Source organism: Drosophila sechellia, chromosome 3R (assembly GCF_004382195.2).
Source record: "Drosophila sechellia strain sech25 chromosome 3R, ASM438219v1, whole genome shotgun sequence".
NCBI classification, from domain to species: domain Eukaryota; kingdom Metazoa; phylum Arthropoda; class Insecta; order Diptera; family Drosophilidae; genus Drosophila; species Drosophila sechellia.
Genome location: NC_045952.1, coordinates 7,056,912 through 7,082,280, shown reverse-complemented (window position 1 = coordinate 7,082,280; position 25,369 = coordinate 7,056,912). Strand labels below are relative to the sequence as shown.

The 25,369-nt window shown below is 43.6% G+C and overlaps 1 protein-coding gene across 3 annotated transcripts; it reads left to right on the top strand.

Moving 5' to 3' along the window:
- Positions 1–5,025: 5,025 nt before the first annotated feature.
- On the top strand, positions 5,026–12,755 carry LOC6614339 (phosphatidylinositide phosphatase SAC2). Of its 3 annotated transcripts, XM_032721321.1 has the most exons (12): positions 5,026–5,250; positions 6,960–7,188; positions 7,246–7,666; positions 7,725–7,846; positions 7,911–8,276; positions 8,347–8,674; positions 8,731–8,801; positions 9,234–9,449; positions 9,676–9,912; positions 9,978–11,051; positions 11,415–11,553; positions 11,613–12,755. In XM_032721321.1, the coding sequence occupies exons 1-12, from the start codon at positions 5,154–5,156 to the stop codon at positions 11,739–11,741; spliced, it is 3,429 nt and encodes a 1,142-aa protein (XP_032577212.1). In that variant the 5' UTR covers positions 5,026–5,153; the 3' UTR covers positions 11,742–12,755. The 3 variants fall into 3 exon arrangements, with proteins under 3 accessions (XP_032577212.1, XP_032577214.1, XP_032577213.1); XM_032721322.1 differs by lacking the exon at positions 9,234–9,449 and having other exon boundaries at positions 5,154–5,250; positions 11,613–11,741; XM_032721323.1 differs by lacking the exons at positions 9,234–9,449; positions 11,415–11,553; positions 11,613–12,755 and adding an exon at positions 11,308–11,384 and having other exon boundaries at positions 5,027–5,250.
- Positions 12,756–25,369: the final 12,614 nt, after the last annotated feature.

The following is a 25,369-nucleotide window of genomic DNA, read 5'->3' as shown; positions in this document are numbered from 1 at the left end:
GGCAGTCGTGGAAAAAAAGGGACTTACCCTTATCAAAGGACACATTAGCGCGGTGTGACACTTTAAAGGGGCGAAAAGTAGCTAAGATTTACACAGTTTCACAATCAAGAAATATTTAAAAAGAGCTTATTTCAGCATAGAAAATCTAAAAAAAATATATATAAATAATTAGCATCAAGGGTTACTTTTTTTTGGATTTTGTCTTAAATTAAAACTTGGTACATATTAAATGGCTATAAATTATTTACACTTTAAGATATTGACCTGCACGCAATTTAAGGTCAAGTTCTTCAAAGGACTTTAATTATGAATCCGACTGACAAACAGCGATTAGCTAAATAAGTAAAACTCAATGCGATGACAATAACAGATCATCCGCACTTCAATCTTCAATAAACAGCCCACGTGCGAGGAGTGGCAAGTCATGTAGCTGATTTTCCCATGCAATTTGACATGAAAGTTTAATCGAGTTTGTTTTCAATTGAGTGCAAAATCACATCGCCAGCAGATAAAAAGTGTGTAAAGTGGCAGGACCGAGCTCTCAACTCGATGGTCAGCATTGAACTCGAAATTGGTTTCGGGGTGGTTCGATCTTTTTTACAGCACTCCGCAGCCCAACCCACAAGTGTCAACAGGATGGTCGACCTTCCACGTGCGAATGGCTGCGATAGAATTATTCTGGTATTTATTGCCGAACACACAAATTTATAACCGACCAGCCAATGAAACGCCATAAAAAAACCCCACTGACTTTGACGTGCTGCCAGAGCTCGAGTCTGGTCGAAAACATTTCAATTTTATGGCCACGCTCCGTCCAAAAAGGCTAATAAAATATTGAAAAGTCTGGAAAATTTATGTTGAATTCCATTAGAGTTATGGCGTGAAAATTGCCCTGCTTGTCGCTCGTTGCCGACCGGAAATCAATGGCGAACATTAATTACTGGCTCGCAGGAAGTGTCAGTTCGGTTGGCAGGACACGGCCGTTCGGAAAAAGCCAATCAAGTGGCTCAAAATATTCCGCATCCCGGTCTCCAGTGTCCGTTTAAGAGGTCGCCATCTCAGGTATTTAAATTGCCGAGGCCGGTCTTCTCCATAACTTGACTCTCATTTCATTTGCTGTCCGACTTTGCTAAGATGCCTTCCTTGTTTTGGGCCCAGTTCGCAGCTTCCAGTTCCCAGTTGTCCATTTCACGGACGAGGCATTTGCATCTTTTATTTGCCACACAACAGGATCTGACCTTTTTTTCTTGGATTCATCCTGTTTGGAGAACGCTCACTCGGACCTTCGGTAAGTGGTCTTCGGGGGAAGTTTTGATTTCTGCGTAATTTTTCTTTCGCCTGTCCGGAGCCAGTCAAAACTCGCAGCTGCCACGTGAATAATTCAAAGAAAGCTGGACAGGATTTGGGCAATCAGCTCGGCAGACTGACTGCTGCTCCTCAAATTTTCACGCATTTGTGGGCCGACTCCGCTGGCAAATTGAAACAAAAAGAAGCTACCGGACAAATTTCTCCCAAATGCATATTAAAATGCCTTACCCGGGTACTCCGGGTATAACCACTGATTTCTCCGGCCAAATAAATGTTGCGCCGTAAAAGTAAACGACAAACAAATGGGGAGGCAATAAAAGAGCTGGCATGAAAAGGCAAGGGCGCTTCTGTGGGCGGCGGGGTGGCAGGTTCATGTCGTTGACTAATGTTAAACGCGCACAACTTGTCCTTGTTGTTGATGTTGTTGAATGTTTTTTATGAGTGGGCTGGCTGGATGACTGGCTGGCTTTTCGGTCTATCCTTATTCAAATCCCTGCGGCCTCGGGAGATCCGATCCCCGGACTGAGCCCGCCAGGAAATGACGCGCGTGCCTTTTGAGTCACGCGCTTGGCAACATTTCAAATTGATGAAGTCGTGTTCGGAACATGAACATCCCCTTCCCCTACCACATCCACCACCACCACCCCACTCTCGGCCCTTGGTGTCAATTGTATAATTGCCAAATGTTGTTTTCAAATATTTAATTGAAAGGGTGTTTTGTCGTTGCTGGCGATGCTGCGATTGCCGACTCTCCGTTTCGTGGTTACACGCGTATCCTGTTACAAATCCTGCGTCGATGTTGTTTTGCCTGCTGTTTAATATAATTGTTATCCGCTTGTATCGGCGTTGAGTGTTTGACCGGTAAAAGGGGGTTGGGAAATGGGGTTCGGTTCAATCAAGTGCCGAGACTTTCTCAGCAGATAACACTTGGTCCCCAGGAGTGATCCCTAGTAGCAGATGCTACTCACATAAAAGCGATGTAAGTTGGATAAAAATGCATGGGAAAAAGATTGACAGAAGAGGGTTATCTTTAGGATAGATATATATAAAAACTTGGCTAAAATAATTAATTTATGTTTCTGGTTTATTTCCAAATTATTAAACATAACATAACACATCCAACATAAGGTCAGCTCCTTTATATACCTTGCATGAGAATTTATGAAAATGTAAAGCTAACGTCTTTGAAAATGTAGCATATACAAATTATCCTAGTAAGAATTCAATAGTAACTAGCTTAATAGTAACTATGTATTTTAAACCAGAGCTTATTATAATATAACTTGACTAAATGTGCTATAATGGACAAGAAGAACTGAAAAATTACCCATGCTGCGCACGAATGTCTCTCAAAATGTCCTGGTGCCCATTCCCCTATCGAATCGCAGCCGCAAGGAAGTGGGAAACGCGTTGAAGGCAGCTATCAATACAGTTTACGCAGTCCTGGGAGATAGGGAGCCAGGTAGGATGTCGATGACACCTACACTCGATGGCACTCAGCGACCCGACGGACTGGCAACTGGAGTTCCGCAGCTGACAGTGGCCTGGGAAAAGTCGTAATCGGCGGTCGACCGGCAATTCGAATTGCATTTTAATGCAATTACAAGGACGTCAATCTGCCCAATCCGCCCACTGCGCCCACTCCCAGTGGAAGTGGCCACTTTACACCCCGAAGGCCCACTTGACAGTGACAATAAACAGAGGCAGAGTGCAGTCGCTCTGTTGAAATATGTCCTGCGTCCTTAAATTCACTTCTATTTGTGTGCACTGGCCAAGGGCGGGAGAGCAGAGGGCAGAGGGCAGGGGCAGTCATTGCTGCTGTTGCAGATTAAAAGATATAAATTCATATTCCCCAAGCACCAGGCAAAAGGACCTCGAGCGCGTGCCCTCGTCCCTGCCTACCACCCTCCCTCCCCGAGGATAGATTAGCTCGTTTGCAATTCAATTTGAAGCACAGCATTTGCCGTGTTTTCTGCGTGACTGTGTCATATATCTTTTTTATGAATGGATTCCGTGAATGATGAGCCGGCTTAGCCGGGTGGCAGGGCGTTTGATTTGCCTGATCCGCCACTTGCGACTGTCCGATGCCGTGTCAGGCAGCCGTGTTCCGGGTGGCAGGTGCATCCAGCACTTGGCCAACTAGCAACTATCGGCGTGCCACTTACAGTAATTAACTGCGAGATGCTGAGCGCCGTTCGTCAGTTCCTCAGCCATAACCTCATCGGCGTGTCCTGTCCCGTGCCTTCATCCCCGTCGGAAGGAAGGCAGCTCAAAGGACCAGGAGTCGCATAAAAACGTGCCTACATTGTTTTCTCATCAAGGCGCACAACATTTGTCATAAATGCGCAACGCTGGCCCCGTCCCCATAGTAATTTGATTGGGCCATTTACAAGATGAGCACCAGGATCTGCATGTTCCTCAAATTGATTTGTGCTCTTTTAATGTCCTGCGCTTTATTAAAAGAATTGTTTTTCCAGAAAATAGCTTGCAGCGGGGAAGGGGAAATGAAATATGGTTTTTGCAGAACATCTTGAAACGAGACTTTTCCAAATCGATTTTTCGCCATCCCCAAATTGGGAGCTTCAACCCGTTTAACTGCTGCCATAATCGCACCCTGCCGCAGACTGACGGGAAAACATTGATTGATGATAATGACCCAAATTCGTAAATAAACGATAGAATCGCTATTATCATTGCTTGTGACTTGGAGCCATTTTTTCAAGGCTTTTTAAGGTTCGCACAAAAAGTAAATATATATGTATTAACATATAATTTTTAAAATATGTTAAAATGCACGAATGGGATCTTATATGTAGGTAAAATTAAAAATTCACGTTTGTAAGTTATTTTTAGATTTATAATGCCTCGCGCATCTTGTTGATCAATGTACTACATAGTTTCTAAGAACCAACTGGTCCATCTAGACCAAAATTTGAAAGCCATATTCCAGTAGTCATGTAATTTAGCTTAGTGACTGTGGCTAAAAGTTCAATACGTACGCCGAGTTCATATGCTCAGTTCTCTTAAGTTGAATAAACCATTTAAATATATGTTCAGCATACGTAGTCAGAAATGGTTTGTAGACTCTAGATGAAGACGCTATTCCTCGTTATTCTGACCACTAGTCTCTGAAACTTTAACATAGATTATTTAAATATTATCTTATGTCTTCTTTGATTTTATTTTAACTTGGTAATTATTATTATACTTACCAAACATATAGACCTCGTAAATAATTAATCAACAAATGTATATAGTGGCGCCATCGGAAACCAAAGTCGGCCGCATACAGAAAAGTAGTTCAGAAGTAGACCGTAAAGGTGGAGCCACTATATATGAAATGCACAGCGGAGTTTTTTTATTAAGTTCGTGTAGAAATATGATGGCAGTCCGAACTATGTAGAGTCAAAATAGCAGCTATGGAGATACTGAAAAACACCGCCCGTTCTTGATCAAGACCTCTCTAAATGTCTCAAGAACTAAAAGTGATTAGAAGTTTAAATACGTTGTGTAAGTTTTACTAGGGAAAAATTGGAGCTAACGACAATGCCGCACTGATTTTACAATCTTTAATAAAGAACCTATCATCATTAAAACCATTTATCTGTTATAAGAAACTAATACTTATTTGAAATGAAAGTAATCGAGATATATCGTGGTAGCCACAATCGATAGTATATGTACCAACAAATGGTACATGGAGTTTTGTCCCATCCACAGTCTGGTCACACCGGTCATGTCACAAATTTCGTAAACAAAAGAGTCGCGAAATTGCTCGTAATAGTTTTCATTGACTTGGTCTGCTGGTCGGGTAATGTCACAAAAGTAGTGTAGAAAACCCAGCCATGGAGGTGTTCCAGACCGACTCGCACTATATCTTCGTTAAGCGGGACAAGAGTTTGTGGTGGCACCGAAGGACGTCCGAGTTCTCGATAAAAGCAGGTAAATTACAGGTCTCGAAACACAATTGAATCGAATGAATCGCATCGTATTTGTGTGGGTGTCGCAATGTTCATCGTTTTTTTAATAATCGGAGGTCAATATTGCTACAAAGTTCATTCAGATAAGTGATGTATCATACGCTTTAAATGAGCAATTGCGACTTCCTGAAAATGGTCATTTGTTTTCAGTGTGTATGTGTCACACACACTGCGATGTTTTTAGATATTTCAAGGGCGCAAGCCTTAAAAGATTCATGAGTCGTGAATAATCCCGGAAAGCGGGCTTCTCCAGAACACCATCTAATCGAATTACTAATTCAGTTCAATCTCGAAATTTGCCTGCTGCTGGTTGACATCTCAATGCTTTTCAAGTTTGATATATTCATTGCATCAATTCCATCAACTAGAAATATCTGTAAACTTCGTTTCGTCTAAACTTTCGATTCCCCATCGAGTTGACATCCTGCTGTTCCTATCACACTAACTCCAATAACTTAGACAATCAACAGTCGACAACGCGTCTGCAACCGTTAATTGCGTGTTTAGTGCGCAGCAATTACATTTGGATCAATTTGGGACACGCAACCTGCCTGTATTCACGAACTGTATTGGGATACAAGTCTTCGCATTCCAGGTCCTTGGGGATGGTCACTTTTTGTTTGGCATGACTCATCCGCCGCGTGACCCCTGACCCTGACCCCTGGCCCATAAATCTTTGCCAAGGTCACCGCAGCTGCTCCGACCGTCAAATTATATTGTTTGCCGAAGAGCGTGTGTGCCCACGATGAAAAGTGGTTTGCCACCAAAATCAACTTGGTCAAATTTATAAGGGCCACACTTTCATATCGATGTTTAGGGCCAGCAGAAGATGGACTAAGTTATGGGTTCCAGACAGTTTCCGGCGTTATCTCATTTGGGAGAACCAGATAAACTTGGCTGCAAGATAAGATTAGAAAGGGGTCTCGCAGCAAGTCGCTTTAAAGTGCATGAGCAACTTTTAAACGTGCCGCACATAAAAGAATCCCAAGGATGCACGTATCCGGCACGTAAAGTGCAATTGCACATTGCTGTTTTTAGCTGCAGCAGGGGGCGGTGTGGGTGGCTTTCAGATTCGCTGCACAGTTATGAGCGTTGTACCAACCCAAGGGGAAATCATTCCACACGCAACGCCCCAGATGCAAATATGTAACCTGAAATTACAGGCTTTGTCACTTCAGGGCAGTCCTCATTAGTCGGCGGTCAATATTCGTGCTCGTTGGGTGAGCAATGTTCTAGTTATTTGGACTAGCTTTGCCAGTTGTTTATTCTGAGAGATTGTTTTATTCAGGGGGCGTACGCTAATCAAATCCCAATAAAGCCTAACGAGCAAAAACATGGTCATTAGGCAGATGACATACCTACAAATCATTCATAAAATTGTCGGACAATTTATTTTGACATTTTTGTATTCATACTTTAGAGAAGGACTTGGGATCACTGCAATCTCATTGAATCAATACACATCTACATATTTAGTTAGGTAGTAAATTATAAGATTCTCCATTACATTAACCACTATTAACAATTATTTATATGGTAAAACCTTTAAGACTTATTTAAATGGATTACAAGTTTCAAATTTGAATTCCTATAATTTCAGTAATAAAAGGTTGAGTTTTATTGCTAAAAACACTAAGAAAGTTAACAAACTTACGTATATTCCATTTCCAGGATGGGATCTCAGTTCTGTGGACGACATAGAGTGCATTGGAGTGACACATGGAATTGTGGGTGTGATCTCACTGCCCAACGTCTACGAACCCCATTTAGTTGTGGTAAAGGAGGCATCGCCAGTGGGTGTTCTATATCCACCACACTTGGTGTATAAGATCAAGTCCATATGCATTCTGAGTGCCGACGATCCGGACACCGATTTGCCCAATTGCACCAAGCACACCAAGTGAGTTTATACAACAGCTTATGTTTGGTCATTTAATTCATTTATATTTTTAACCAGGAGCAACCAGTCCACGCCCACACATAGCGTCTCCACCTCCAACAACAACAATGCCAGCGTTCCGTCGAGCGGCGGAGGCTCCTCAAAGAGCACCAAACTATTAGAGGGTATGAACAAGACATGGGGCGCCGTAAAGAGTGCAGGGAACACTATTAAGAATACTACCCAGCAAGCTGCAAATTTGGCAACCAAGCAGGTTAAGTCATCTGTGGGCATTCGAGAGCCAAGGCATATTGAACGGCGCATTACGGAGGAATTACACAAGATATTCGACGAGACGGACAGCTTTTATTTCAGCTTCGACTGCGATATCACCAACAATCTGCAGCGCCATGAGGCCACATCGGAGGAGAGTCAGTCGCAGCCGGATGAGAGATTCTTTTGGAACATGCATATGATACGGGATTTGCTTAACTTGAATGTATGTGTTTCGAAAATTTGTGCCCCTGGCTTAAAATACTAAACCGTTTTATTCGCAGTACAAAACTTGGATACTGCCCATCATTCAGGGATTCATGCAAGTTGAAAATTGTGTCATAGGCAATGAGTGCTTCACCTTGGCCTTGGTTTCGCGAAGATCACGTCATCGTGCGGGAACACGGTATTATTTTTTCAAACTTACTGATTTCCGCATTTTATTAAATATTATTCCTACTTAACAACAGCTACAAGCGACGGGGCGTAGACGAAAAGGGAAACTGCGCCAATTACGTAGAGACGGAACAAATACTCTCATTCCGTCATCACCAGTTATCCTTCACCCAAGTGCGTGGATCGGTGCCCATCTACTGGAGCCAGCCGGGCTACAAGTACCGCCCACCACCACGCCTCGATCGAGGGGTTGCCGAGACCCAACAGGCCTTTGAACTGCACTTTACCAAGGAACTGGAGACCTATGGGCGGGTGTGCATCGTCAATTTGGTTGAGCAGAGCGGAAAGGAAAAAACAATTGGAGATGCTTATGCAGATCACGTGATTAAGTTAAACAACGATCGATTAATATATGTTACCTTTGACTTTCACGATTACTGGTAATATGCAATTACTTAAAACTGATCTTATCATCTAATACCATATATAATTCTTAATCTATCCGTTTAGCCGCGGCATGCGCTTCGAGAATGTGTCGGCTCTAATCGATGCAGTGGGCCCTGAGGCAGGTGCAATGGGATTCCACTGGCGGGATCAACGTGGAATGATATGCAACCAGAAATCCGTGTTTAGGGTAAATTGCATGGACTGCCTAGATAGAACGAATGTGGTGCAAACGGCTATTGGCAAGGCTGTGCTTGAATCTCAGCTAGTGAAACTAGGCCTCTCGCCGCCCTACACTCCCATTCCGGAACAGCTGAAATCTCCGTTTATGGTGCTATGGGCAAACAATGGCGACATAATCAGTAGGCAGTATGCAGGCACAAATGCATTGAAGGCAAGTAGATAAACAACGATTTATTCGAGTGGTCAACTAAACTTGATTTAATACAGGGAGACTATACTCGTACCGGCGAACGCAAAATCAGCGGTATGATGAAAGACGGCATGAACTCCGCCAATCGGTTCGTATAAAAATTATGAGTACCCACTTTTATTGTTTTTGTTGCTTCCTTACATTTCTTCCATTTTCCTTATCTTGATTAATCCAGTTGTCATAGTCATATACAAACTTAATCGATTAATAATACCCTTTTTGCTATTAAAATTAAAATAGACTATCGCCATTCTGCTAATTATGGGTAATTGTGCGTCCAATCAATCAAAACTTCAATCTCAATAGCCATGTCATGCGTTTAAATTTTTAAAACCGTCTTTAATTAGTACTCATGCTTTACTAACGCTGCATGCCTGTTTCTTCATAATCAAATGAGATCAAGTTTACGTTTTCTTCTGAAATTCAAACCCAATGCTAAGCAATGGGTTATCTTTATAACACTATACTACTATTCCAATGCACAGACCCGTAGCTAATGCCGTGCCCAACTTCTTCGTAGCTTTTTCATACAAAACTTTGCGGACTCGTTTCGCCAGTGCATCATCGATCTGATGCAGGGCCAGTTGCTGCGGGCAGAAGAGCTGCAGGAGGACGAGGTCCTAGGCACCATTCTCCAGATCCTCACTCCTGAAACACGGCCCCCGCTTCGGGGCTATTATAATCCTGGTGTGCTGGGTCCCGAGCTACAACTCCTCGAATCCATCGTTACGACCAGGTGCGCAGCTCAAAGGCGATACCAAGCTGGAGTAGATGACCATGCAATCGAGTCCAGACATTTAAAGTTTATAGTTTCTTCAATTGTTATATATCCTTTGATTATTTTATCACTAAAGGTACTCTTCCCACATTTAATACTTATCCTTTCCTATCTTTTGCACATTCGCTTATTTTTTAACCGACGGTATATTTTGTTGTAACTAATGAGTTTTTGCTATTTTCAGTTATTACTTGGCGCGATTTAAGGACTCGTATCGACAGGCCACCATAGATTTGATGCTAGGCAACCAGGTCTCCTCGGAGTCACTCAGTGCTTTGGGCGGACAAGCTGGCCCAGATGAAAATGACGGAACGGAAAACGCCGAGCAAGCCAAGTTGCTAGTGGAAGATTGTCGCCGCCTTCTACTCGGAACCGCTCAGTATCCCGTTGGAGCCTGGGGACTAATAGATGCTGACCCAAGGTTAGTTAAGACAACCTACTTTGCATTTGTTTGATATTTGTAAGCATACCAACTTTATTCCGCAGCTCCGGCGATATCAACGAAACAGAGCTGGATACTATTTTGTTGCTCACAGACGATTGCTATATTGTTGCCGAATACGACTCACATCTGGACAAGATTGTGCGCTTCGAGAAGGTGCAACTGACGCAGGTGCGTCTCATAGAGTTGGGCATGCATCAGCAGACAAAAATTTTTCAGGGATCCGCACCCGCGCATCTTTGTCTGCGTCTCAACTACAGCGTGGAAGAGCAAGAGGGCTACTTCCACATGTTCCGCTCGGCCAATCTAAGATTCTTTAACAACATGGCCTATGTGATCAAGACGCAGGAGGAGCTAGCCGAGTCCATGACTTCAATTGTCGAGATGTTCCGCATTGCCCTGGATAATGCAGGGAATACAGAAGTGCGCTACATCACGGGTGGTGTGCTGAAGCGAAGAAAGAGCAAGTTGCCCACTTTGGATGTTCCAAGAGGCATGCCGCGCAACCTTTCCGAATCTCAGCTGGTACAGTTCAGCTCAAAGGCGATTTCAAATGTGGCGGGACAGTTCTCGAAGTTGGGACAGACCTTTAAAAAGCCTCAAGCTCATCCCAGCAGTCAGGCAGCTTCTATGAATCCACAAGTAATGCGCCAGAGAGACAGCGAAATAGAACCTGGCCAGGAAGCGGAAAAGGCAGTTTTCACCCTGGGTCGCAAGCAGCGAAATTCCAACAGCGCCAGCAGCACCGATACCGATGAGCACGACAACAGTTTGTACGAGCCCGAGGTGGACTCGGATGTGGAGATAGCTATGGACAAGTCCAACTACAACGAGAACGCCTTTCTGCCGTCGGTGGGTATTGTAATGGGTAATCAAAAGGAGGACTCGCCTAGCTCCTCCGATGAAATTCGACATTTGGAGCAGAAGGATAGCATGTGCAAAACCACAGAGGATGTGCTAACCATTTCCATAAACTCCGTGACGGACCACGTTGGTCTGCCCACGGGCCTTCTGGAAAATGCACCGGCCATCCGACCGATTACGCCAAATCCCTTGATCTGTGTGGAAGCTCACGAAGCATTTGACGACGGGGAAAAGGGGGTGAAACCTGTGTCCAGGTCTGTATTCTACGATTGATCGTTGATCTTTGGTTGTAGAGAACATTTCGTTAGAACTTTTTGTTTTGTCTTATGTTGTTAAGTAGCCGAACTATTTATAGTAGATATTGTAAATGTGTTTATGTAAACCTTTGGTCAGTTTTATTCCTCAAGCTCAAAGTATTATTACGATCCTTCTATACGTTCAATGTTTTTATCTTTACAATAAATACCTAAGACTAGCATGTATTATTGTTAAAAAAAAGAGAAATATCAGTGCCTGCTCCATGCCACATACACTCAGGCTGTTTCTGGCCAAAAATCGCTCAAAATAAACAGAACTATTTAAAGCTATGCCGTGTTTATACTGTAACGCGTTTTCAGTACGTCCGCCAGAGATCTCAGCCTTCCTGGTTTGCCCACTCATCCGGAAGCCAACAAGCTGAAGCAGCTTACAAGCCCGCTCTCGAAGCTGGCCAAGAACATTGGCTTGAACTTGGACCCCCTCAAGATAGCCACCAAGGTATAGAATTCTTGCATATATTTGTTTATATTTAATTAAACCATTCCGAATTATTTCAGACCGGAGTTCTCTCGCCCACCAGCCTCTCTGCCGAGAATTCTCCGCCGGAGCGAGACCCAAGCTCACGGGATCACTTGCTGGAGCTGTGGGAAGCCGAGAAGTGCAAAACCAAATTAATAGCCTTGTAAGAAGGTCACTAGGCGGGCTATAACCGAAGCTACACACTTTTAAATTATTAAGTGCAAGTGATATATTTATTTTCGAAATAGAATGCAAGAAAACGAAAATTGTTCTACTTGTTGTTCGAGGCACTTCCATTGATGTCATATTAAGCATAAAGCAAAGATTATAACGTTTTTGTGGTTCTTATAATGTAGATGATAAACGCCATATTTGTGATTGTTATAGCACCAAGCTGTAGTGAGTTTATAGATTTTTGGGCAACCCGAAAAAAGTTTGGGTTTATTATAATGGACCCCAAGGATAAGCAGCATATTTAATGCAGAGCAGAGTTAAATGAAATGATCGTTCGAAGGGATATAAATGATTGCAGATTAACAATATTATAATGAAATTATATCCGTTTTTTATAAAAAAAATAATATTTTTAATTATGTAAATTGATTTATTTTAGCAAAATGTTTTTTTTATTATAATTTTACTTACCAAAAGGAAAGGTTTTAAAATCTTTTTTATTTTGTGATTGATGGTGTCTTTTATTAATAGATCTACCACTTATTATTATTATCCTATAATATTCTTGCTTTGCTTTTAGCAATCAGCTTTAACCGACAGCTTAGTTTTAGAGCTCAGTAGAAATTCAGCACTTGGCTTACGAAACAATTATACGTATGCACATCAGGCTGGTGAACAGAAAACTCAATACCACGAGAAGACAAACAAACAAAAGACTTGGCGGCTGCCAACATTTTTACACGCTACACTTATAGGAAAACAACACATTTTGTGGCTGGAAAACCAAAACATCATATGACACTAGACAATTTTACCATATGTGGCAACTTAAGAGATTTCAGCAAAGTCAACGAATATTGGAAGAGCTATAGATACTCATAAAGTTTTGGTTCGAATACGTTCGATATTAGTCTCTGTAGTGTATTTGTAAATAAAGGAACATTTTATGTAAACGTACTACAATTGGTACTATGTATGCGCCACCGAATATGTGAAATATATATATATATGTATGCGTTTTAATGCCAAAAATTTGATTGTGTCGTCTAACAACGAACCAATGGAAACCATGGTTAATGGGAATCGCATTGCTCTCGCCATCCTATCAAAAACGCAGCACGTCAGTGTCAAGTGGTGTCCCGTTGTTAGATGTGGCTTGTTTACATAAGCGATAAACATGGAAGCAAAAAGTGGCAGCCAGAGACCAACCCCCAAAACCCGCAACCCCGCTGCCAAGTGGAAATCAAAAATCCATTAAAACACCACGGAAACGGACCTCGTGATGCTGTCAATCAGCTTACACATACACAAGTGTGTGTCTCTATTGATATTGGCCTTTATTTATGCGAACTTTGGGCCAACTTCTCGGGAACTTTTGGCCCGCCAGCTGATAAGAGCCACACGCTGATGCGGACAAGGATGCTGCTGCTCCTCTGATGACCAGGAAGGAGTCCAATATCATGCTAATGTGTACGCACAGTTGCATCAATTGTTTTTCAATCAAAGTGCCATCAATCTTATTGGCTGTTTGTTTAATTAACGCACGCATTGTCTACCTATGGAAATGGAAAGCGGAAATGGCAAATGGGAAAACATGGAGTGGTGGTGGGTGGCAGCTGGGTGGGAAATAACTTGCTATATTTCATGCCAATCCCTTTGACCCCCAGTTACGCCTGATTGACCCGCGCACCCACCCCGCCGAGCGCCAAGGATGCACTGCCTCCCGAAATCCATGGCATTTTTCTTTCGCATTCACTTCTTAACTTTGTCCATGTCTTTTGCGTCCATTAAGTGTGTCTGTGCTAAGACTTGGAAATTGTCTTTTGAATGTTTCAATTACACGCCTTCTTAAGCACAGCTTCCCTTTCAAATTGAACCAACGCCACCAGACCCGTCCGGCATCAGGCATCCGGCTTCCACGGTCGGATGGGCGTATGGGTGGTTGGGTGGATAGCCACTGCCGACGGACGGAGACTGATCTGGGCTGGCTTTCCTTTGGTGATTTTCCTCCTCCGTATTCGTTTCGGTTTGACTCGGTTTTTATGCGCCAATAAAGTGAAATGCGGAGATAGTCGCAGGATTTACTGCCTTCTGGAGTAGCCTACATGGTATTCGGTGTGCATGTGTGTTGCCATACCCAGTTCCCAGCCCTCATCCCCGATTCCATGCCCCGGCCAATTTCGTTAAACACTTTTGCCTTAAACCATTAATTTCCTATACGTTCGACTTGTACGTGCTGCCAGCACATCCCTGCATCCCAATCCTCTATGGAAAGTTAATTTTATTGCTAAAAGCGGGTTAAGTGCTTGGCGCACAGCTGAGTGACTCGCCTCCATTCTGTGGGCCGGGTTTTGGGTGGTCCGTGATAGAAATCAAATTTGCTTTATGGTATGTATGCTAATTTGGTGTCTGGCTCGGGCTGGGACATTCAATCTGGGGTCCAGTGCACTTGGACCTGTACCTCGATGCACTTCGGGGTCCTTTAATTTCCGTTTGAGCCACATGCTCGTCCACATGAACTTGTATTGTGAGAATTCATTTGGAAGTTACTGCAAATAAAATAGGCCATAAGGATGATCCAGATATATTACGCAATGAGTAGTATCTTTATGAGAATAACATTAGGAGTTTTAGAAAAGCAGGATACCCACACATTTCAGATGTGCTAAAGGGATTCTTTGCTCTAAAACTTTTCTTTATAGTGATTTCACTTCGTAGTGATTTCACAAGTAAGTTGCCCACGAAAGCCATATCTATTGACTCCCTACCTAAATATGATCTATTGGGTTAATAGGTATGCGATAGAATCCAACTCTTAGACTCATTGAAAATCGAGATATATGATTTCTGCAGTGCAGATAAGAAGTTTTAAATAAATGTAGTACTCAAAAATAGTTTCCCCTCATTGGATGAATGAACAAAACCACAATTTTCTCGCGCTAATTGAAATGATTGCACCTTAACCCGCGCCGAACGTTAAACCGATTAAAATAATTGCATCCCACTGCCACAGCGGAAAAATGCAAAATTTATAGAGCACTTCGAACGGTAATTCGAATAAATCAATCGAAATAGCCGCAAACTCAAATGATGCATGAATAAAATCCAAAACCGCTCGGCGTGCCAAACAATATTTGCAGATGCGAATCACCTCGAGGTCAAAGTGCACGCATATGCCGATGTGTGTGTGTGTGTGTGTGCTCGTTTCACTTTGGCCTATGACCTAGGTATGCCAGACCAGAAACCGCCATGCCACTTGAAAGCAAATTAAATAGAAAATTGAGTTTTTCGGAAAGTCATCCCGAAAATGGTTGTGAAATTGTATACATAATTGAATTTCTGGTCAAGCACTCACACTAACATACACACACACACGCGCCGAGAATCTCTGCATACAATTACCAAAACCTAAACACATAGACAGCTGAGGTCAGGTCAGCGAGGTGCTGCTGAAGGGGGCGGTGCGGGGCGTGGCCTGTGGCCATAGCTATAGAACCACACGCAAAACAATCGGAAACTGAATGTCATCTTCAATTTCAAATTCAATTATAAAACAAATTGGTTTGAGAGCAAATAAGTACTCGCACAAGCAGATAAATTCGCCAGTGGGCGGTGGGTGGTGGGTGGCTTATGGTGGTCGAGATGGCGGGGACTCATCCTCGAGGCGACATCAAACGGCAAAGCCATTCATCCACTTTGCAATTGTGTCCGGTGAAATAAATGTAATGAAATGTTAACAAATGACAACAGGCTGGCAAACAAGTAGCGAAAACCACAAGGGTGACTCTTCCTCGAGGACTTCCGCCCTGGACGTCCTGAACATCCTTTACATCCTGGCCGCCCAACGGCAAACGGCCAACGTATCGAATTAGTTCGATGAGATTTATTGGCTCAAGTCCCACTTGACCAGCGGCCAGACAATTATGGATTAGAGCCATTTGTTTTGGCTGCGCCGGGATTGGATGTTCCACATGGTCACATGACAGCGATGATGATGCCGACCATGATTATGCGGCATAATGTGGCACCGATTTTCGACGCCTTTGATTGCGGCATCTCCATTTCCTAAAAGGTATCCGATTACCTTCGGCCCACGTCCACGTCCACGTCCGCATCCACGTCCTCGACCACCCCATCCGCAAGACCACCCCCGTTGGCCCTCGAACTGTGTCCTTGGACAACCCACGCATGTCAACGCCAGGAACGGCCCTCGTCACTGGTCCTTGGGGGAAATTTGTCAGAGCATCAGCAGCGTTAAGGTGCCAATTAAGGGCTTTTTAGTATCAATTACAAAATCGCACGTTTCCACACCTTCATCAATGTGTGGGGCGATTTCCTTGGGGGTCCTTCAATGGGGGAGTGCTCGTATTTCGTTGTCGCCACCGACATGTTGGTCAGCATGCGAATGAGCTCCACCACCCAAATGCCCACATCCCCACATTCCATCTCCCAGCTGCCAACTCCTTGCGAAATTGTTTTGTGGCATTGTCTTTATCGTCCTGTTTTCTGGTTCACTGTTTTTTCTGCTCTGTTTTCCTGCTTGTCACTCGGTCTTTGACAGCGTCATTTTGCCAGTGATTTATTGTCCTGTCGCTGGTAAATTGGGTTTGTCATTAAAGTTGCTGGATTTGGCAATGGCATAATCGAGAGATTACCAACTCCTGCCATGGCAAGCAATTTGCGGATGTTCGATTTAATTTCCTCTCTCAGTTCTCAAGTGGAAGCCAGAGGAAAGCGGGAAAATTTATTGGGACTGCAGCTAAGAATTTATCTGTTAGCAGTGGTAATGATATGGAACAGGTTAACAAAGCATTATATGTCTGCCAGAAGATGACCATTCAACATTTTTACACCATTTTTTGTTCATTAATTATCTAGTCTTATGTCCAATGTTTATAAATATCAAGTCCTTTACGATGAGAAACCACAAATCAAGTCAATTGCTATCTTTCCCTTTTGTTGTTTAGTCAGAAGTATATATTATATATATCTTGATTTGCATTTGCGTCAGTTTATACGACTTACGAATGAAATTTTAGAAAAATAGGAAAGCTACGTTAAGCAATAGGAACAGTCAAAAGGTTTATGGTAAGTATAAGATAAAGGACTCCGTGTTGTCTTTTATCACCACTTTTATATTATCTTCTTTTGATGGCTGTAGAATCCTTTTTTTTTTTGATTTACTTAGATAGTATGTTATGAGATAAAAGATATCTTTAAGGTGTACTGCTAAAGCTACCTGGTAGCCTCCTTTATAACTCCGACCAAATGTAGCAAAATTTCTTACTCAAGCAAACAGTCTGAAAATGTCTGAAAAGAGTACTTAAATTGACGCTCGACCTCTTGTCACATTTTCTCAGGCTGCTACTTAGTCACACTTTCACACATGTGTCTGCGGTTTGATCCGCCGCTCATCTTCCCCAGCTCCCGCCCCGACTCGGTTGGATTTTGACTGGGATTGCGACTCCAGGTGGCACTTTCTACGCGTCACATCAGCCGGGAGCTAGCTGGGTGTAATCCACACCCGAATCTCATGGCGGCGAGTCTAAGTTACACCCAATTTCGACTCGTATTACAAATTAAAATGAGCCGCAACCCACACACTTTCGGATGCCCATTTCCACGGGAATCAGGGCCTAAGATGGGCGAGTTTCGGGATGACAGCGTTTTAAACTGATTAGCCGACCCTCGGAGATGCTTTCTCCGGCTGCGGCTGCCACGGGTCAATGAGATGCTAAGAATATCCCCGTATGACAGCCACTGAAAGGGTGTCGACGCAGCAACCTTCGAAGATTGTTTAATTTTTAAGCAGCCACCCAGATGAAATGGCTCTCGAATGGAGTCAGTCGGCAAGGACTTACGGGAATTTGTCGGATGTTCCTTGCGGCTTTGACATTTCGGGGGATTGATGGGTTTTCCCGACTCCTGTAGCAGTTCAGTGAGCATAGCCCGAGAGGCATTGATTTATTTGCCTCCGATTCCCAATTTAGTTTTTTAAAGTTTGGCCCAAACGGCGGAAAACTGTCATCGTGCCGTGGCGGGCTGACTTATGATTAATCGCTGGTAATTATATTGATTAATTGCCTTATTAGAGGCGTTGGCTTATGCGTGAGAAACCAAATCCGGCTGCTGCCATGGATCATAATTCTCGGGAGCGTGCTGGCACAATCGGGAGCACATGGTTTTAAATAGAACATAACAGCTACGTTCCGTTCTGAATGGCAGGAACCCGGGGCCCCTCTTTAATTACCAGAAAAACCATTTGGCGCAAATGTTTTTCTTTGTTTCGCCCATGCCCGACCGGCGGGCAAACAGGAGAGCAAAAGCCCCTGGTCAAGCAATAATATTTCATTACACGCTGCGCTTTTCAGCTTCTCCGGCCCTTCGACGGGGCACTTAAAATTAAGCGTGCCCAAATCCCCAAAGACCACAAGCCCAACATAAACAAACTAACCGAATGAATGCAGCTCCATCCCCAAGGAATTCGCAGCGCGGCAAGAGGAGCGAACGTGAGCGAAAGGAGCAAAAGGAGCGGGCAGCCGCAATCATAAAAATAATAACCACATTATTGTGTTTAATAATGAAAAATATCATTTTCGGCATAACTTTTGGCTTTTGTTTGAGCAGCCAGCCCACAGGCGCACCCCAGCATTTCGGAAGCTGGAAATCCCAGCATCCTCCAAGGGACGCCCGCATTTTGGTTGGTCCGGACTCAGATCGGAGCAACCCTTAGCACTCGCCTAAGCATATTTCCTAAATTATTGCTGTCTGCTCACGGCAGATTGGGGGAGTAGAGTAGAGTAGAGTAGCTGGTGGCATCGAGTGCCTTTTGCTTAATTTGTGGGCGCACCCAGCCACCGGATTGTCAGCGCCCTTGGCTGCCAGCAAAAAGGGGTGCGTCTTGAGTACCTGCCAGTGCGGATGGAGCCACCCTCCTGGCGGGAGTCTGTTGTTTTTATTGGCATGTTGACTTTTGAAATTAGTTTTTAATATGCGCAAATACTTTTGCATATGCGGCAGAGGCAGTGGGAGGGAAGGGGGCACTGGCAGCTCGAGTACTTTCCAAAATGCGCCATGTGCCCTTATCAGATAATATGTGTGTTTGCGAGCAGCAGTAAAAAGTGTAAATATTTGTAAACAACCAAAATGCAATCCACAAATTGTTCACCCCTTCTCCGCCAGCAGCAGCAGAGAAGGGTTGGAAAAATCCCTGCATATTGACATCAATTAAACTGAATCAAGTCGACACTCGCGCAAACAACGTAATTTACAACAAATGTGTTTGAAAATTGTCCGACTCCGATTCCGGTAACAGGAACTATTCATTAGCCAACCCCCAGGGGCGCTCGGCATTGGGCACTCGGCACAAAAAGGTTCGACATAGCAGAAGCCACAGAATCCCAGCCTCGCAGTCGGGGGCGCACACACGGATCGCTATCCCAGTTCTTGCAACCCCTGTTCCCTAAAACTTCGTGTGGCCAAAATCAGGAGCTGCACAAGGAACAGGACCCGGAGGCGACAGGCGGCCACATTCAAGTGCGTTGATATGCGCCTTGAGCTGTTTCCAGGGCGGGCCGTGGAGGTCAACGGGAATAGTTCTATAATGAACAAAACACATTGTAAATTGTCCTGCCGGCGTGGTAAATGGGAACAAGTGTGCAAGGACCCAAATAATAGGGCACACTCAAAAAAAGAAGGGGAGAGAAAATTTCAGAAGAAGGATTATAAATTCAATGAAGTGGCCGCTTAATCCTATTCTTCCAAATTAGTGGTAAGTGCAAACAATCATAATCAATTTGTGTTAAATGTTCTTTATATTAATTTAAAAAAATTAAATAAATTGCTTTAATACCCTTTTTATATTTAAACACTTGGTTAGAGTTGGTAATCATACAAATAAAAAGGTATACCATACATATATGCATACAAACCAAGTCCAAAAGAATTTATCGGCTTATCAGTTAAAATAATTATTCTGAGTACTTATTTTGCTCAGTGCATCACCCTAAAGCACCCACTTAGATATGCAAACAAAGTGCTCCTTTTGTCATTCGGCTCAGTGTAGTTTGGGTCGCAGCCAGCAATGTAAAAGGCAAATTAGCAAAAACCAGCCCGGCAATTTAAAATAAAATGTTCTGGGGCGGCAACACCGATCCGAACAATTCTCAACTGCGTTTCTCTCTATTAGAAACTTGTCCCCAGACGATTCAATTTAACTACCCAAAGGCGAAAGGCATCCGCTCCCTAAGTGCAGGCACTCACAAATCACTGACGAGTCGAGTCCTTGGTCCTCCTGGTGGGGGAACCACCACCGGGCGTTGGTGATACATGCAAAAGTGCTGCCACAGCTAATTTAATAATTTATCATTTGGCTGCAAGGCAGCAACAAAAGATTATTTAAATTCGCGTGTTACACGGATCGCGTCACATGGGATCGCATGGGATGGGTTTTTGGATGGGTTGTAGATGGATTGTAGCTGGGTTGGTTGGAATGGGGTTGGGGTTGGTACTGCAGCAAATGACGTGCCGAGCCGCCGGCGATGCAGCGCAATAATTTAAAAATTTCCACACCCCGCCGGAGCTCGTTAAAATATTTAAAATTAAATGATGTGGCAGAATTCAAATTTCTCAACTATTCTAATTGGCGCAACTAATGGCGGATGCAGCGAATTGTAAAGCAAATCGCCAACAAAGGATATCGCACATAGTGCGATCGAAAACGGAAAACCCTTTCACAAGAGGCGGGCTCTTGAAACAAATTTGTTTACGCTGCGTTTTGGAATATTTTGATTTATATAGACACGCTCTCGAAATCCCAGTCCTCCAGGTCGCATGTGTAATCCTTTCGTGCCCATTTCAATTGTTCGATTTGACAAATTGATTTCCACTTTTGCCCGCTCGACTCGGGTCGCTCTGATTGCTTTTGGCTTTGGTTTGTTTGCTTTGGAAATTGGCATTTTCCGATGTTGCTGTTGCTGTTGCTGTAGAAGCTGCTGCTGATGCTGATGCGGCTGCTGCTGCTGCACTGTCTATTTCACATTTTTTGGCCACATGTGCGTAAATATTTATTTAGTTCTGGCCAAACCACCACAACCAGTTTAGTTGCGTTTTGGGCCACCGCACTGTCGCCCATCATTTAAATGCATGCAAATTGTTGGCTTACCTAGTCGCCAGCTTTTTTTCTCCACTCCCCCGGCCCATCTCGTCCAGGAACTCCCCTTTCGAGGATTTCGAGGATGTGCCTTGACTCGATTACGAGATGCTAACAGGGCCACGACAACTTTGTTGAAATTTATGTGCCATTGGGCAGTCCGGCAGCCAAAGGAGCAAGAACAAAAAGCATATTAATTGCTTTTGCAAATGGAGTCCGCTGCCAAAATGGCGCTGACCAGCTAGTCCACACATAGTTGGTTGCTTGCCCCTTTGTTGTGGCTATAAGTGGAGAACGTTTCGTTTTCTTTTTCAGCGAGCGCACTGAAAGATACAAGAGAACACTGCATTTAAGATGGTCAACCAAAATGTGATCAAATAATTATAGTTTTTTTATTTTGTGGCTAAAGTTACTAGCAATGAGCTTAGTTTTCCTCTCCACCTTTTCAAGATACTTTGAGCAAAGTTCTATCCTATTCCTCGCAGTGCAGTAATTGAGCTTTGCATATAGAATCATATCTTTTCCGGCCCGCCATGTCACTAAACCGGCCATTGTTCTCGTAAACTAAACCCAGCAATCGCAGACTGCCTCCCAAGTCCGGCCCCCCGCCCCTTTTCGGGCAACTCTTTGGGCCACGTTGGCGCGAATATAAATTGCGGCTTTATCAAAGCGCACGTCAAATCTCGTTTAAATTAATGAGTTTGAACACTTTTTTTGCTGTTTGCCCCGCTGTTAGTCGCATAGATGACGCCTTTAGTTTGAAATTCAGTTTATTTATGCGTCATAAATTGCAGGAAATAACGAAGGACTCGCGGGCCAAGGGCCAGGAATCGGAAGACTTCGCCGCGAAACAGGAAGCACTGCCGCCGGGCAGAGCGTTAAAATTATGAAACATTGTTTGCCACTTTGCGATGAAAGCCGAAATCGATTAGGGGGGATGATGGGAGGACGACGGGGCAAGTGTGAAATGAGCAGCGGTTAAGTAGTCATAAACTTGCAGGGAAAAGAAAGGAGACGCTGCCGAGAACGCCTTCAGTTAATTAAAATGTTTAGCCCGTCGAAGTGTTGATGATAAAAGTACAACCATACATATATATATATACAGGCAGCAAGCCGAAGACGAGTCGGCTGCAAAGTTATTAAAGTTATTGTGGCGTGTAATTAGCTGACGAGCTGTCAACAATATAAGAGGAGGCCTCCGGCGGATAGATGGATCATTTTACGGGTCTCCGCGTTGTTTGCATGCCAAATTGTCAACTGATAAATCAATTGCTGGCGGTTCTGGCAGGGTGGATTATTTGGCAAATTACTGCGCCGCGGGGCGAATTATGGCCAGTTATTTGTTTAATTGACTTGCGAGCATCGTTTGCCCGCCGGTCCATAACTAATTTTATAATTAGGCATGCTGCGGCGTGAATTACGGCTCCTATTACGGAGCGCCAGTGCATTCCAGGATATAGCAGGACATGGCAGGATATGCCACGATGCGGCGTGATGGCGTGGCAAATGACGCAATGGCGCAATTATGCTACACAGTCGGGCTCTCTTTCATCATCGGATTTGGTGCGCTTCCGTTTACAACCTACCTGCGATTAGTCACGATTCTAAAATACACAGATCCAATTACAATCTAATAGGCACACACAAGTATCAGTGTTTCTGAAACCGTTCTGGGGTTTTACGAATTATAATATTATATGAGAATAAGTAACGAATTCATTTTGTTACTATATGTGTCTTATGTATCTTTAGTATTCGAACATATGAATTGGTCAACATCGCAGATCTATATACTCTGTCTGCAGGAAGTAACATCCTCTGCAGCATCTGCAGTCGGTAATTGTTTTTCGTAGTAATTAAATTAATTTGTTGGTGGGGGAAAACTTTGGCAGTCCTAATTGAAAAATGCGCCTAAGCCGATAATTAGCATATTCTGGAACAGAGTCGAAAAGAGGAAATCTGGCCAAGGAGTGGGATTCAATTACTCATACTTGAGGCGTGAATGGAAAAGTTTCGGGCCGTCCCATGAAACTTTCGCCTGTCCTTCAAGTGACCGCTGCTGCAACTCTAATTGGGCACAAAACACACACATACACGTTGCATATTGTTTTAGCACAATTTGGACCATCCTTTGGCCAGGATGACCACCGCCTCGCCCTCCCGCCGCTCACACACTCAATTAAAACTCAAGACCCATCATAATGCCTGCGCCTTTTAGTCTTGATGTTTTTAACCTTTTCCCCTGGAATTTTTTATTTCAACAGTCTGCGGGAAAAAAGGATTTAGTTGAATTCTTTTTTCCGGTGCGGCAAAGCGCAAATTGTGTCCTTTCTCGGGGAAGGTGGACATCTGAAAAGTGTGTAAAGTTTAAAGAGCCTTAAGGGATTATGCGCACAAATGTGTTGAAATTCGGGTCTTAATGATAGACCAAGTGGCAGCTAACCAGAAAAAAAATGCCAGAATAAAGCAAGTGTCCGAAAAAAAGGACACAAAAAGGACACGCATTTCGTTTCGTGGCTTATGGCCATTTATAGATAAGAAGTTAGCCCAAGCTCCGCCAGTTGACCCGATTGACTGGCTGCTTATTAGTGTCCTGCCAACTGTGTCCCCACTTCAGCTGCGACAGGGGTAAGTGGCCATAAGCCTGCCGAGGATTGGCTCATCCTCATGCTCCCACATTTTTCCGAGATTTCTGCTGGGACTTGCGACAGGTGGGTAAGGGCCATCCCTTCGGGGTAGCATTTAATATTTCTGTAATTTCACGTTATTTACATTTATTTGTTTGTTCAGCATTGACTCGCTGACATTTATATGCCTGCGATGTTTGTCCGGGCCCTCCGTTTGTTGTCTCCTGCCAAAATCTGTCAACTTCCCATTCGGAACTCAGATCAAGTGGCCAACGAGTCGCGTGTCCAAATATTGTTGTTTGTTCAGCCTGGTCGAGGACAGTTTGCAGCCTAAGAGGGAAGGTCCACTTCGTGGAAGCAGAAGGACAATCCAATTGAGAAACTACAGGATTTGTGTATACAATCGTGTGATGGAGTAGACAAAGGGAAGTATCCTTAAGTTTAATGACTGTTAAGTTGCGATAAAAATCATCTATTTATGTTCGATCGTATTGTTATTGCCTATTTCGAATAATCTAAAAGTTAATTAGAGCTTTGACTTTGTGTGAGTGATTAGTACTCAATACGTCATTTAAAAACAGTACTTAACATATGGCAATGATAATATATATATTTCTTATGATAATTATAATTATTATTTTGAAAAGTATGTAGCAGTAACAGAAGAATCCCACGCCCACTCAAAGTCCAACTATATTAGGTGTAACCGCCAACAGGTGGCGCAATTGAATACAATTAAAATCAATTTCATCTACTGCTCCACACGCCCACTATATGTATTTAGTTTTAATGGTCAGATTAGGAATATAACTTCATAATGACCTTGTCTAGAAACTGTGTAAAATGTAAGAAGAAAAGACTGTCCTAAAATTGGAAAAGAGTTAATCGTGTGCCTCGTTCGGTTAGATATTTCTCCAAGTGTTTACACCTTTACATTTTCCTTATCCTTGATACTAGCTTTTGTGATACGCCCCTTCGGGTCCAGTTTCCTTCGGAAAATGTAGCCCACACGAGATGCTACAATGTGCCAAAGCACTTGGCTATGGGAAAGTTCTTTTTGGTCCCATCCCGAAGGCTTTTCCAGGGAAACCCAGCATCACCCATTACGGGCAACAACAATGGGCGGCAGGCAAAACAAAAGGCAATCAAAAAAGGCGCACTGCTTAAAATAAAAAAAAAGAAAAGGAAACAGGAGCAAACGAAATACTTGCAGCTAAGTTTCTACTTTTTATTGTGCCGAGGAGGGTAAATTATACTACGTGAGTGCACATGGTAAATTTCCCAAACTCTACTTAGTGGCCCTGGTTTTGGGACGATTTCCTCATCAGGGGAAGTGGAAGATTTGGAAAATGTGGGGATGGTGGCCCTGTTGTTGGTGGTGTTGATGGTGCGTTGCCGGAATCAAATATAAAATACATTTAAAAAAGTAAACTTGAAGGTATTAAGAGCCAAATGCATAGCTCAAACAAAACCATGAAAATCGGAATCGGAATCTGAATCGGAGAGACAAGGATAAGTGGCTGGAAGTGGAGGAGGATGGGGAGGATGAGGTGGTGGCGGGGGGCGACACTAAGTAGCAAATGCAACCGACTCTGCGGCAAGTGGCTTACACTTATATTGCCTCCGGATCCTATGTTAATTCGGTTGCCACACAAATCGAGATTGATTTCGGCAGCCCCACACACTTGACTTGAGTCGATTTAAAATTTTTGCCACCACAACAGCATGAAATATTCAAATGGAATTCAGTCGCCGTGCCTCGTCTCGGCCAGCCAACTCTTCTCGATTTGTTCTCGAGTGCGTTTCCAGATTCCGGTACAAGGATTCGGATTCGGATGCGGAT